General features: G+C 39.5%; 1 protein-coding gene across 5 annotated transcripts in view; it reads left to right on the top strand.

Moving 5' to 3' along the window:
* Atg5 (autophagy related 5) overlaps positions 1–14,756 on the top strand; it is a 105,780-nt gene that overhangs the window by 23,932 nt on the left and 67,092 nt on the right. For all 5 annotated transcript variants that reach the window (XM_085691037.2, XM_048449022.3, XM_048449021.3 and 2 more), the window contains exons 4-5: positions 1,737–1,815; positions 10,460–10,622. In XM_085691037.2, the coding sequence (XP_085547163.1) occupies positions 1,737–1,815; positions 10,460–10,622 (242 nt within the window). The remainder of the gene's footprint in view (positions 1–1,736; positions 1,816–10,459; positions 10,623–14,756) is intronic.

The following is a 14,756-nucleotide window of genomic DNA, read 5'->3' as shown; positions in this document are numbered from 1 at the left end:
GAAATAAAAGGGAATTATTTAGGTATAAATAACCTTATTGTGCACCTGGGAGGCAGGTTGGTCAACATAGTGAGTTTTAGGACAGCTAGAGCTCTGTGGAGAGACTGTCTCAGAAAGAAAAAATATTATTGATGCACAGATAGCTTCTAACACACAATCTCTCATAGGCTACATGTTCTTTATCCTGGGGCCTATTGCCAACCCTAGTGCATTGTATTGCTGCTAACTCTTAAAAGTTACCTGAGAAATAGATGTATTGATCCATCTGAAAATCCTACCGACTCTTTGGAATGATCTGATTAGACAGCAGAGGGTGCTCTAACACTGCATTTTAAGGAGTGAAATTTCTTACTACTGCATCTTAAATGGTCATCATTTATATATGATGCTTTCATACTGCAACAGTTCTAGATTCTCTGAAGACTGCTTTGGCGGAATATGCAAACAATTACTTGTGGAGGCTTGAGGATGACTTTTGGGGAGTCTGTTCTTCTCAGTTTAGGATCAGGAGATCCTAACTTAAAGTTGAATTTAGGCAGGTTTGTTTGAACCACTCTCCAGCCTTTTCTTTCCTTTATTTATAATATTATTATTATTTTATACATACTGGGTTTCACATAGCCCAGGCTGATGTCAAACTTGCTGTATTGCTGAGGTTGACCATTGAATTTTGGATTCTGCCTCTACTTTCCTGAATATTGAAATTATAGACATGTGCAACCATGCCTAGAATGTTTGATACTTCTTGTAAAGGATATTCTGAATCTGTTTTGCTATGACTTCATAGTTAGAAGGCTAGATATTTATGTACATATGTAATGTTAAGAGAAACAATCATAAGCCAGGGGATTTACATGCTCTTTGGGTGAGTGACTTTAAACTTAGAAATTTCTAAATTTTGAAAATAAAAAGCAGGACTGGAGAGATGGCTCAGTGGTTAAGAGCGCTGGCTGCTCTTCCAGAGCACCCAGGTTTGAGTCCCTGCATCCACACAGTGACTCACTGCTGTCGATAATCCAGTCCCATGGCCTGCTCTGGCCTCTTGAGTACAGCACATGCATATGGTCCACAGATGTACTTGAAGATGAAACACCCACACAGCATAAAAATAAATAGATAAAAGTTTATTTATTTTAGGTGTTTTTTTTTAAGAAAAAGATAAAAACAGAAACTGGCTTTAGCAACACAGCTCTTGAGGCACTTGAACCAGGAGTTCAAAGCCAACCTGGGTGACGTGAGATACTATCTCAAAAAAACAGTACAAAACAGTTGCTGTAAAAAGCCAGATGTGATTTGCACATCTGTAATCCCAACATTTAGGAGGTAGAGGTAGAAGGATCAATTTTGCTTTGTATTTAGGCCAGTCTGGTTAAGATTTTAGCAGGCCAACCAGAGGCACATAGTGAGGTCCTCTCTCAAAAATAAATAAGGTATTTTAGTGCTTAAATAAACTTACAAAAAATAGTTTCCTCTTAAAGGTACCTGCGAGATAATTAACACTACACTATAGCAGCTGATGAGAATCCCCGTAGGTATATTGAGCCTCCTGTGGGAAAACACCTGGCAGCTGGATGAGCCCATGTATTAACCCAGGCATGCAGCTGTGTGAGGTTACTTTTAGTGATTAATCTGTAAAGCCTATGACAGTAGGTGATAGAGTATTGGAAATTTGTTTGGAATTTTAGTTATAAATTGATGTATTTTTTCTATCTTTAAAATATATCTTTCATTTTTAGGCATTATCCAATTGGTTTACTATTTGATCTTCTTGCATCAAGTTCAGCTCTTCCTTGGAACATCACAGTACATTTCAAGGTATAGTTTAAATAGCAGTTCCTGTTTGTGTCATTTATGGTTCTTAATAGAATAGATTTTTTTCAAGTAAGTTATTTATTGTTTCTCATATTTTGTTTGTTTTTGAGACATGGTCTCACTCTGTATCCCATGTGGACAAGGACCTTACTGTGTGGTCTAGGTTAGAGTCAAACTCAAAGTGTTTCTCCTGCTTAGTGCTGGGAATGCACGTGTGTGCTTCTACGTCTGACTAATCACACTCACTCCCTAGCTTTCTACTCCTGTTCTCTTTGCCTTAAGATATTCTTCAATTCCAAATTTTTGGCAACACATTTAATATATGAACATCTTTTCTTTTCAAGAGCTGAGTAAACCATGTTTTAGGTTTCTAATGGTCATAGAACTTGTTCTATATAACCTATATATAATATATAGTTATCTTTCTAAACTAACATAAAATAAAATTCCCAGATGTAGATGTGGGCATGAGGGTAGAGATTAGAACAGCCTAGCCTAGTACTGTTGAAAATTTCTGTATCTGCTTTGACAGAACTCCAAAAATTTGGTGAGCCTCTATTTTGAAACATTTTGATTCCTGTTCTTTTTGAAGCCAGGTAAATTTAATGTTGCCTGTTGTTGTCCTAATAAGCTGTAAAATACTGGTCACAGATGAGCATGGTGATACACAGAGGGACTCTGGTGCTCAGGAGGTAGAAATAGAAAGGTTTTGAGTTCAAACTCAGCTAGGGCTTGGGCTACACAATAAGTTTGAGTCCAACCTTGACTACATCATTAAACCCATCTTAAGAAACAAAAATAAAAAATAGCATAATGATCTCCTCCCTCTTTACTTATGTAGTACCTCTCCTACTTTCCAGTTCATGAACAACATTATGGGGTTTGAAGAACATCTTGAGTTATCACTAGCAAGAGGCTCTCAGATGGCAGTGGGGAAGCATAAAGAGCACGAGAGAGTTGTCATGTCACTCAGCTCTTGAAGACCACTCACTCTCCATTCCTTGTATTAATGTGGGATTCCCCTCTGTATGCTGTGAATGCGTTTTATTACCATTGGTTAATAAAGAAGCTGCTTTGGCCTATGACAGGGCAGAATAAAGCCAGGTGGGATATCCAAACACATTTCTATAGAGAGAGTAGGCAGAGACAAAGAGATGCCATGTAACTGACAAAAGAGATAGACACTAGAACCTTACCAGTAGGCCACAACTTTGTGACGATGAACAGAAATGGGTTAATTTAAGATGTAAGAGCTAGCTAGTCATATGCCTAAGCTATTGGTCAAACAGTGTTGTAATTAATATAGTTTCTGTGTTATTATTCAGGTCTGAGCACCCAGAAAATGAACAGTTTCCACTTGCGTCCTATGATGCTTTTTCTTCATACTTTAATTGGTTCGCCATTTATTATTTCCCTGTGCATCTACAGTAAGGTGCTTTGCATAATAATTTGTTACTATCGTTGCTTTCAATCTAAGCAAACTCACCCAGGTTGTTCAACATGATGTAACAGTTTGGCACACATAGCACCTGTTGCAAGGGGCCTCTTGTTGGTTCCAGGTTGTCTGGCAGCTTAGACTCAAAATGGTCACACAGGAACTGTATTAATTAAATCACTGCTTGGTCCATTAACTCTAGCTTCTTATTGGCTAGCTCTTACATATGAATTTAACCTATTTCTATTAATCTGTGTATCTCCACGTGGCTGTGGCTTACCAGCTAAAGTTCCAGCTTCCTTCTCCAGTGGGCTTTGTGGTGTCTCTCTGGCTCCACCCTTTCTTTCTCCCAGCATACAGCCTACATTTCCCTGCCTAGTTCTGTTCTTCCCTGCCATAGACTCAAAGCGGTTCTTTATTCATTAACCAATAAAAGCAAAACATAGACAGAAGGACCTCTCACATCAAGCACCAGCTTTCACAGCCTTCATAGATTTTTGTTGTTGTTATTTGTTTCCTTTCTATCCATTATGTTCTAATAAGTTTTATGTTAGTTCCATAGACACCTCAGTAGTTCTTATCAACTTCACAGTCACTGCAGCCACATCCCTACGTATCTCTACAGTCCCTGCTGTAGGGGACTCTACCTTCTTTTTTCCTTCTACCCCCATCTGCCTGCTCCCATGACTTGTTAGTAATTGAATGAAAAGCTTTAGTGGTGTTACCAAGGTTGTTTAATTGTGTGTGTGAGTATGTGTGTAAATATACTCCAAAATACTTTGAATTCTAGGTTAAAATATAACTATTAATTCAGTAAACATAGATCCTGCTGTATCCTAGCCCAACACAGTTCTTACAGTTTGGGATATACGATTGAAGGACACAAAGACATGCAAGCACTGAAGACTTTTCCCAACCTGTTTTAGAAACTGAATAACTGACCCCAATACTATTAAAGTAATTAAAAGTAAATTTCAGATCAATATCTTTTATGAGCATGGATATAAAAATCTTCAATAAAAAATTAGCAAATTGAACCCAGAAGTACCTAGAAAACGCACAATGCAAACTATGCTGAGTTTATCTCATGAATACAAGATTGATTCAGTTCTCAGTAATCAATCAGTGTAATTCATTACATTGGCAAAATAAAATAGAAAGTCATAGAACCAAATCAATAGACACAGAAAAAAAGAGTATGGACAGAGTTCAATAACCAGTGCCATTGAAACCTTTAGCAAGCTTAGGAAGAAAAGAGAATTTACTCAGTTTGACCAAGGGCATAGCAAAAATTATCCTAACTGATATTTTAGAAATGATTAGATTTATTTTATTTTATGTATATGAATATTTTGCCTGAATGAATGTATGTATACCGTACGTGTGCTTGTTTCTTGTGGAGGCTAGAAGAGGTGTCATATCTTTTGGTACTAGGCTTCTAGGTGACTGTGAGCGGCCATGTGGGTGCTAGGAACCTAAGCTGGGTCCTCTACAAGAGCAGGAAGTTCTCTTAACCACTGAACCATCTCACCAGACCCTTACATGATGATTTGAATCAGGAAGAAGACAAGGATGTCTGATACTTCTATTCATATAAGCAGTCCTGCTGTAATTCAGCATGTTTTCCTTACCAAAACAAAACCACAGCTTTTTAAGATTGTGCAGTTAAAAGCTACAAGACTTGTAGGAAAAGTTCACAATCTTTGATAACATAAAAAGATAGGAATGCAGTAATCCACAGCATAGTTTTACAGGGGGAAAATGTATCTGGGAGGTATGTAAATACTGCAGCAACGATGGCATTTAAGGTTGAATAAGACACGAGCCAGCTGTGAAGCTGTGGGAAGGTTATTTGGAATCAGAAGTTGTTTGTGAGTGTGACTGCTAACATCAAATATTTCTAATGTGGGGGCTTCAGACTTTCTGCATTTCTGCTCAGATCTGTTTAGCTGGTACAGAATTCAGTGTGCACCTGCCGCTTCTCATGGGCAGTATTTGTATAAGTACACACAGAAGTCACATTATGCTCAGCCTCTTAGCTCATATGTCAGTTGCTTTGGAACAAATGCAAAAGATTTGAACAGAAAGTTAGCAGAACATATGAAATTACCAATAAATACATGAAAAGGTGCCTACTGTGTTTAGTCATCAGGGAAATGTAAATGAAAACCAGAGAGAGAGAGATTACTTTACACTCACTAGAATGACTAAAATGAAAAAGACTGGTAAAGTTTGACATTGAGTACCCAGAACGGTAAATGTTGCTGAGCAGAGTCTAAAATTGTACTGTCACTTCAAGAAAATAACTCACCCCTTTTTAAATGGCATTAATTGTTGTTTGTAGCTGTGTATTTAGAAAGTTGAAAAGATATCTGCTAGGACTCTTGCATGTGACCATTCATAGTGACTTTATTAGCCAAGTAAAGGTCGTACTAGCAGCAGGTTTTCAGGGCTAAATACATGATGACATTCATTCACTGACAGCTGAGTAACAGAGGAGTCAGTTACTGATATGTGCAATTGTGTGATGAATCTTAAGAGTATACTATGTCAATTGTACACTTCCATATATGATTTTATTTGTGAGCATTTATTATGGACAAAACTGCTGCAACATACCACCTTAGTGATTGCTGGAGGTAGAGAAAGGGGTGCCTGTGGCTCAGTATACAAAGTAACTTGTGGTAAACTAACTTTGGGGGGGAGAATGAGGGAGGTGGTAGCCATCGTATTTGTGGTAAACTTTTAGTGGAGAATAAGGGTGGTGGTAGCCACTGTGGTTAACTTTTGGTGAGGAATGAGGGGATGTGGTTGTTTATGTGTTGTAATGTTCTTTATCTCATTTGATTGATAGTTATTTAAAGTCTATTCCTCTAAAACTTCCTATGTTTCATTGGTATGAACCACACCTCAGTAATTTGGCTTATTTAAGAAAGATTTACTGAAGAGAGTACCCTTTACTTTATGGACTTTTCAGAGCACTGTTTCCTGTAAATATGTTAACAACTATTGTAATCCCAGCCAGTATTACTACAACAGAATCCATTGTAGGCATCGCCTGAGGTTAACCTTTACTTGGGAGAAAGTGTAGGTTTCTAAATAGTGTGCCATAGAAGCTGAACCTGAAGCTGAAGTCTCTTTGGCCAGATGTGTAAGTGGTTAGGCAAGGAGGAAGAATGTTGTAAGAAAAGAGTACTCTAACAGTTGATGTTAAGACAGAGATGAGTGTTGCTGGAACAACTGAAAGAGTGCTGACAATGAGAGCCACTCGGTGCTTAAAGCAGGGAGTGTGTGCAGGGAAGTGGGGGGGAGGGGCTGGCAGACCCTGAGGTAATTTAGACTCTTGATGGCTTTGATTATGTTCTAAAAGAAGAAAAAGTTGACGGAGAGGGTTAGGTCTTAGTGTTCGGGAGCTCACTGTGACTCCAAGTACAAAACCATCAAGGCTGTAAAATTATAAGCATGTGCCCTTGTTAGCTAAAACTATAAATTTGACACAGACTAGAGTCACCTGAGAGTCTCAATTGAAAAGATTGCCCAGATCAGAGTAGACTGTGTGCAGGCATGTTGCACATAACATCGGAGAGTTCAGGTCTATGTGAGTGGCACCATAACTTGGGCAGGCAGTCCTGGACCGTGTAAGAAAACTGGTTGAGGATCTGTCTCCTAGTTAGTGAGTTAGCAAGCAGTATTCCTCCATGGTTTCAGCTTCAAGTTCTTGCTTGAATTTCTGCTCTGACTTTTCTCATTGATGGATTGTTACTTGGGAGATGTGAGCAGATAAGTCCTTTCCTCCCTTGTAAGTGTCTTTTTGTCAGAGTGTTTTATCACAGTAACAGAACCTGCTGCATGGGTGCTGTTGCAAGGGTTTTCAGAACTGTGAGTAGTGGAGTAATGAAAGCTGGGAAATTCCAGATCTATTTAGAATACAGTGTAGCCAGACTAGGTTTGCTATGGAAAATGGGGGGGGGGTGGCATTAGTTTATCTTTGGATTTGTTGAGTTGCTTGTACTTCTGGGACACTTAACTAGACTTGTGTGGGTCTGGAGGTTCTAAGAAGGATCCTGGCAGGAAACAATATTAATAATCTACAGTTCATATATGGTATGGAAGTATGTGATCTTATTCAACGTAAGGATATGGAATGAATAAAAAGGGTTCTAGGTTGCATACTTTAAGCAGAAACCACACCAATATTTAAGAATAGTTTTGGAAAAGCAAATAAGCCAGAGAAAGATGAAAATGGGAAGTGCTGATAACAGAAACTTGTGTGTGACTGGAGAAGAGTCACAAGTGTTAGAAGGTGTTTCTCTGACCAGCCAGGCTGGCTAACTGGTGGCAGTGAACTGATAAGAACTAAAAGGCTTGGGGGTGATAGATCTTGGTTGAAGCCAAAAAGAAGCAGAGGTTGAGGCTTGTGTTTGCTTTTGGATAGGTGTTTTAAGTGTGTAAATGTATGCAAACCAGTACTTAGAGGGGAAAATGAGCAAAGCTACTCTTATCTATAAAGATTCAACAAATAGGACCTAGGAGACATGATGAGACATAAATACCCCATAGATTGTAATAAGGAGTGATGATTGGTTCTAGTTAAACTTGTAGGTTACACCTTGGTAGAACTAGAATTTCAAGAAAATTAAGAAATAGTTTGGTATCTGGTGCATTTATTTTAGCATTGGTTTGTTTAACTCTTTCTTTCATTTTCTTTTGTATTTTAAGATAGAGTTTTATAGCTTTGGCTGGTTCCTGAACTGTGCATGACTTTGAATTCATGTCTTCAAATACTGAAATTTTGAGCACCTGCTGCCATGTTTGAGATTGTGGTTGGGAAGGGCACAGAAGGAGGCGGGCTGTGAGTCTTCATTACCCATGCTGCCCTCAGGCTTGTGTCCCTCTTGCCTCCACCAACTGAATCTGGGATTATAACAGGCATGGGATTGTTTTTCCCAGTATGTTCTTTTCTTGAAAAATAGTCCATTAGAAAAAATATTCGGGGGGAAACATGCCCTCCCTTCCCAACATTTTGTGTGTGTTCACCAAAGTAATGTTGAGAATTTATTTTAGGATTTTTATTAAAGTAAATTTGTAAACTATGACTTTATATTTTTCTTTCTAAAGCTCAATCTAGTACTAGAGGTGAGTTGCTAATAAAACAGTGAGAGCTTATGTTTAATCAGATATTTGATTCTTTATATATGACATGGAAATATATTTTGGGTAATGTATTTTTTGAATGTGCTTAATTGTTCTAATAAAATACCATCAGTTTTGTGCCTTTGCTAATAGACTGAGTTTGTTTCACTTACTCTTAAGTAGTGTTTTGATTTAATGCTATTAAGTTACTTCTAACACATATAGATACATTGCAGACAGTCCATGACATTCTAATTAAATAACACAGTTATAATAGCTAGTGGGAGGTCTGAGGATTTAGTTCAGTGGTAAAATACCAAAAGTCCTGGTTTTGGTCTTTAGAATGTAGTGGGGAGTATGTGTGCAAAGTGATTAAAAAAAAAAAAGAAAAGAAAAAAGACACTCCCCTCAACAAACTGATATATAAAGGGAACTTTTCAGAGTACTTTTATAAAAGTGAAATTAAGTTTAGTTTGTCGTGCTTCTAATTTGGAAGATAAATGATAGATTAAACATTGCATCATACTTTTTATCTTTGAGAATTTGTTTAGATCAGAAAAATAAGCAAGTATACACAATGACTAATGCATATTAGGAAAGATCTTTTGTAATTTCATTGTGAGGTTTGAAAAAAAACTCGTTTACTTTCACTTGGGTAGACGTGAAAAAGATACATTCACATGTGGGAGCCAGGAGTAGTGAAGGCATTTGTCACTCCTTGCAATACTTCACTCAGCTGCTTTAACTGCACAAACTCTCTGTTTTGCATTACTGCTCCCATGCCCCCCTCCCCGCCTCCTGTTTTTTCTGAGTTCCTATCATGGAAGATTTCAGAGCCTCCCTAGATTGAGGTAGACCTCCTTTTTTTTTTTTTTAAATTCATATTGCTTTACTTACAAGTGTTCATTGCAAAGAGTCCTTGATCTAGTTTGAGGCCCCTGGTTTCTGCTAAACTATCAATACTGAGCCCTCACTGGGAGTCCTCCTGTTGTTTCCCTGTGTCGTGGAAATCCTGCAGCTTTGGGTCTGCAGGACCGGTACCTTCACATGCTCCAGCAGATCACAGATGGGGTAGATGTTGGGATGAACCAAGTCATAACCCTGGGTCTGGTCCTGGGCAGCTATAGCGTTGGTCCGTCTGCCAGTTCTCCCCTGTCCTCACCACCAGGGTGAGCTCTCCTGCATTGCCCTGTCTAGTTCACCCTTGCAGCAATGAACAAGGGGTGGGGCCAGTTCTACTTTTACAGCCTCAGGGTCAGTTTTCCCACACCTACACTTTCAGGGCCAGCAGTGCTGTGTTGACCATGCATGGAGTAGGGGCCACTCTTCCAAGCACTTCAACCAAACAGCTCGCCAGCATTTATGACATCAGGGCCAACTTTGCCACCTACCTCAGGCGTTGATTGGGGGAGGGCAATTTCTCCCCTGCCTCTGGTGCTACACAACAGATGACTAGTAGGGACAGCTCTCCCATGCTCCCAGCTTTGGGGCTGGCTCACCCACATCACCAATAGGATTGGCTCTTTTGTGCTGCCCAGGTGAAGTAGAGGGCCTGCTCTCCCAAGTGTTGCAGCTGGTGAGGGGCAGGAGCAGCTCTCCCTCTCCCATGACCTTAGGGCCAACTCTCCTACCCGCCTCAGACGTTGATGCTGAGAGGACATCTTTCTCCAGCCACCATATGGCAGATGAGGGGTGGGGCCAGGTCTCCCATACTTACCTTCCCTGACTGGCTCAAGGTGAACTTTCTTTTGAAAGCAGGTGTAGAGGAATGTCAGTACTCTCCTGTAAGTCGTTTTCTGGCTGTAATGGCCACTCATTTGTGATTATTGGTGTCACTTATACGTGTTATACATGTGTTATGCTTAGGAACCTGCAAAAGATAACCTCACAGCTAAGGATTGTTTGGGAAGAGTACGGGTTGTGTCAAATTGGTGAAGCTTTTTAAGTTAATTTCTAAGAATTATTTGTCGTAATTGTGATAATAAAATATGGTGGGCTGGGAACATTGGCAAATGGGGGATGTTCTCTTTAGAAGCTAATATGCATCTGTATGCTTGTTCTGTGTGTTTCCATTGATAGAGTTTTCCAGAAAAAGACCTTCTCCACTGTCCATCCAAGGATGCAGTCGAAGCTCATTTTATGTCATGTATGAAAGAAGCTGACGCTTTAAAACATAAAAGTCAAGTCATCAATGAAATGCAGAAAAAAGACCACAAGCAGCTCTGGATGGGACTGCAGAATGGTAACTACACAGCCTGACTTCTAAGTACTGCGTCAGATAGCACAGAACCATAACCTGTGAGCAGTTTATGCATTAGCAATGTAAACTAGCACTGACCTTCAGGCCCAAATCTACAGAGCAGCCACTGTTAGTTGTCTCTTCCATTTCAGCTTGCCAGTATTGTCCTGTTCCTGGATCGTCTCACTTAGCTCGTGATTTGAGAAAGCATAAACCTTTTTGTTCCACTTCTGAAGAAAGAGTATGGTCCTCATTCCTTAGGCATGACCCTTTCTGATCATATTTGGGAACTGCATGCATGCTAAAGGATGTGTCCTCAGACCAGCGATGCAGCTCCAGCCTCTTCTTTCTCACAGAAGTAGGTTTGCCAATGTGCACAGGTGCTCTCTTGCCTTGCTGGGATATAAAGACTCCTAAGGATCTAGCTTTGTTGTTAGAGTACTTGCCTAGTACTCAGAAGCCCTGATTTATCCCCGTAAGTTGGCAGGCGTGCTGGTGCGTGTACGTAGGAGGTGGAGGCAAGGGGATCAGAAGTTGGAGGTCATCAGCAGCACAGCCAGTTCTAAGCCAGTATAGGATGCATGAGGGGAGGGAGCAGGGAGGAAAAGAAAGAGGGCTGATGAGGCCACTGGAAAGAGAGAGCAAATACTCCTGATGGAAAATGAGTTCATGTGCATTTCTGTCTCTTAGAGATCTGTTGGTTTTTTACTCTTTTTGCATGCATTGATCGCCTTCTAATGCACACAAGAAAGTTGATTTTAAAGCCCTGGCTTCTTGTGGTTCAGTGTGCATGGCCAAGCAATACCCATCCCTTAATTAAATTGCTCAAATTGTAGCTACTGTAGCATATTAACCATAAGTAATTATGTAAAATAGAATTTTATTGCTAGTTTTTAAAAAAAAGTGGTGAACATGTGTATGCACATGCCATATATGTACTTGCATTCACATGTCACATGGGTGTTTGTGGAGGTCAAAGGAGAGTGTGACGATCTCTGGAACTGAAGTTATCAGCAATTGTGAACTTCTGGTAACTGAGTTGAGGGTGCTGGAGATAAGCTTGGGTCCTTTGGAAGAATTTTCAATCACTGGACATCTCTCCAGCCTCTGTTGCTAGCATTTTAGTGTGGACAGCATTACATCTTGTGTCTGCTGATTAATCACTATGCATTTGCCATTCTCAACACAAACAGCAAGGCATGTGGTGCTGTAGTTTCCTTATGTACTTTTAATTGCTTGAGTCCACTTAGCATGGATGGGGATAAAAGGGAATGGTCCAGAAACTGAAAGTGAAGACAATGAGGACTATTGACGTGCAGCAGGAGGAACCATGTCCAGATGAACTCATTAGCATAAGTGGAGATAGCAGGCAATGCCCCAGGTTAAGTGAGGCTATTGGTGTTCATAGTAAAACAACTCTCAGGTAATCAGGAAAAAATGCAGATATGGAATGTTTATGCTGATTAAAACAAGTATATTGGTCAGGTAGGTATAGCAAAGATGGTTTCTCGTTACTTTGCTATGTTTTACAGGAGTTAAATTGTGTTGGGGTGTGTATGTGGCACGTGGCTGCTTGCCTGTGCACGTTTCGGCAGAGGCCAAAGGTTGACTTTGGGTATGGTTCTCTATTGCTTTTCACCTCACTTGCACGCATAGAGTTTTGCTGAATTTAGAGCTCTCCAATTTAGACACACTGACTGACTGGCAAGCCCTGGGATCTGCCTGTCTTTGTGTCACTAGCAATGGAATTACAGGCACATGTGACCACTTCTGGCTTTTATGTGGGTGCCAGGATCAGAACTCAGGTCTTCATTCTTGCATAGCAGGTCTCCTTAGCAATTTTTGTTTTGTTTCCTTTCTTCCTTCCTTTCTTCCTTTCTTAAGACAGAGTCTCACTGTCCTAAAAGTTTTCATTTTGTATTTTAAATTTCTTACACTCAACCTTTTAATTTTGCTATATATGAAATAGTAACAAATAGAATTTTCTAATGTTTTGATGAAAAAGTTATACAAATCAAAAAATAATGCCATCATGCCCCACCCCCATTTAAGATTGACTCTCATTATATTGCGAAGGTCAGCCTTAAGCTCATGGCCCTCTTTCTTCTACTTCCTAAATGCCCAGATTATAGGTGCAGGTGCCATGTCAACCTTCCCTGTTACTAAGATTACATGTTTTAAGCCACGTAATATTTTCCAGTGCACATGGGCTATTAGGACAGTTGCATGTCTTGTATCTTTGTATTTACCCTTGGCCAAGAAGACATCCAGTGTAAGTTCTTTCTCAGTGACACTGCACTGAAGTGTCATATTTATACATCTAGAATTTTTCAAAACTTGGCAAGCACCACATTTTTTCCCTTCAAAAATTGTTACCAAATAATTAAAATTACTTATAACCTGAAGAAAGTACACTGCCTCCCCAGTTGTGCCACTTCAGGTAAACCCAGCACTTAGAGGTGGAGGCCAGCAACAAGAGACACTGTCACAAAGAAGCTAGAGATCATAAAGAGAGAAGAGATTTAAGAAAAAATTGACTTCAAGTAATGTCAGAACCTGAGGGTGGATACGGGAGGACCAGGAACTCAAGGCCATCCTAACTATGTAGCCAAGCTAGATTGGACTACGGCTACCTACTCCCTTACACACACACACACACACACACACACACACACACACACACACACACACGAAATAAATTGTAGAGTAAAGCAGTAGAACTAGCAAGGTGGCTCGGTGGGTGAATGCGCTTGCCAACAAGCCTGACAGCCAGAACTCAGTCCATAGCACCTATGTAGAGAGAGGAAGGAGAGAACCAGTTGCTGTAATTATCCTCTGCCTTTCACATGAATGTCATGGTGTACACACAAATAGATGTAAATTGTGCAGTAAAATGCTGAAAGTTGACTTCAGAATGTTTTGAAGATAGATACTTCATTGTCCTTTCTGTCTGAAATACTGTTTCTCTTTTTCTGACTGTTCAGCTTCTCATGTCTTCATCCTTTATCGTCACCTTTTGTATGAAGTCTTCTATTCGTAGAGTTAACAGTCAGCATCTAACTTACACTGACACTGTGTCAGAAGGTATGATCCTCATGCATCTGGGGACACAGATGACCAGACAGGGTTATGGCACTGCATATTCTAGAACACTGCCATTTAGATGTGTTTTTGTTCTTTAGTGTTGCTGCATTGATATGTTTTCCATATTGTGCTACATCATACCTGTGGTTGGTGTATTTCTTATATATTTAATCTCCAAAACATAGTGTGATCTTAGTAAAATTAAGTTTTTATTTACTCTTTTTCTTTCTCACATAATCAGGAAGTACTATTAAGGTATTTCATAAATAGTATAATAGTCTTTAATTTTATTTATGAAAACGAATTTTTATATTTCAGAGTTATGTTGTTATTGTTTAACCCAAATATAAGGTCTGATTATTTGTGAGGTCATAGAGTTGTCACCTTTTTGTTAATGCGGTTGTAAAATTGTTAAATTCAGACAAAGCAAGTGGTCTGTTTGTTCCATTCAGAGCTGCACCTGGAGAGCACCAAGCTAAACACAAGTTTCAACGATTTTTGAATACTTTCAAATGCTAATTTTAATTTTGAAGCTCTCTGAAGGAGAAATAAGAAAAGCTTATGAAACCAAGAAAACTCATTTAAGGCATAATGTGCCTTTCAGTTTTTTTGTAGGCTTTCATTTTAGATGCAAGAATTTGCCACCTCTCTGAAACAGTGTTAATAGTCACAAACAGGAAGGAAAGTAGCATTTTTATTTATGAAGCAATTGTTAATTCATGTGAAGGTTTTCTATTCAATGTCGCATTATATGGGAGATTTGAGGAAATTACTAAAAGATAACAAGACTAATACAAAGCTCAGCTTTTAGCGAGATGGTGTTACAGTGTGGTCTGGCTTCTACTTAGGGTCCTCCTGCCTCAGTCTCCTGAATGCTGGGGTTATGTCCATATACCAATACACTCAGCCCAGTTTGTCATTTTTAACATAGAACAGGTTTTAAGAGGAGATAGTCAGGCTGGAAAGATGGCTCAGCAAGCAGTTAAGATTGCTGGTTGTTCTTCAGAGGACCCAGGTTCAATTCCCAGCACCCACATGGCAGCTCACTGTTTG

This window comes from Myodes glareolus, chromosome 1 (assembly GCF_982192425.1).
Source record: "Myodes glareolus chromosome 1, mMyoGla1.1, whole genome shotgun sequence".
NCBI lineage: Eukaryota > Metazoa > Chordata > Mammalia > Rodentia > Cricetidae > Myodes > Myodes glareolus.
The sequence above is the reverse complement of the archived record's forward strand: the minus strand, read 5'-3'. Positions and strand labels throughout refer to the sequence as shown.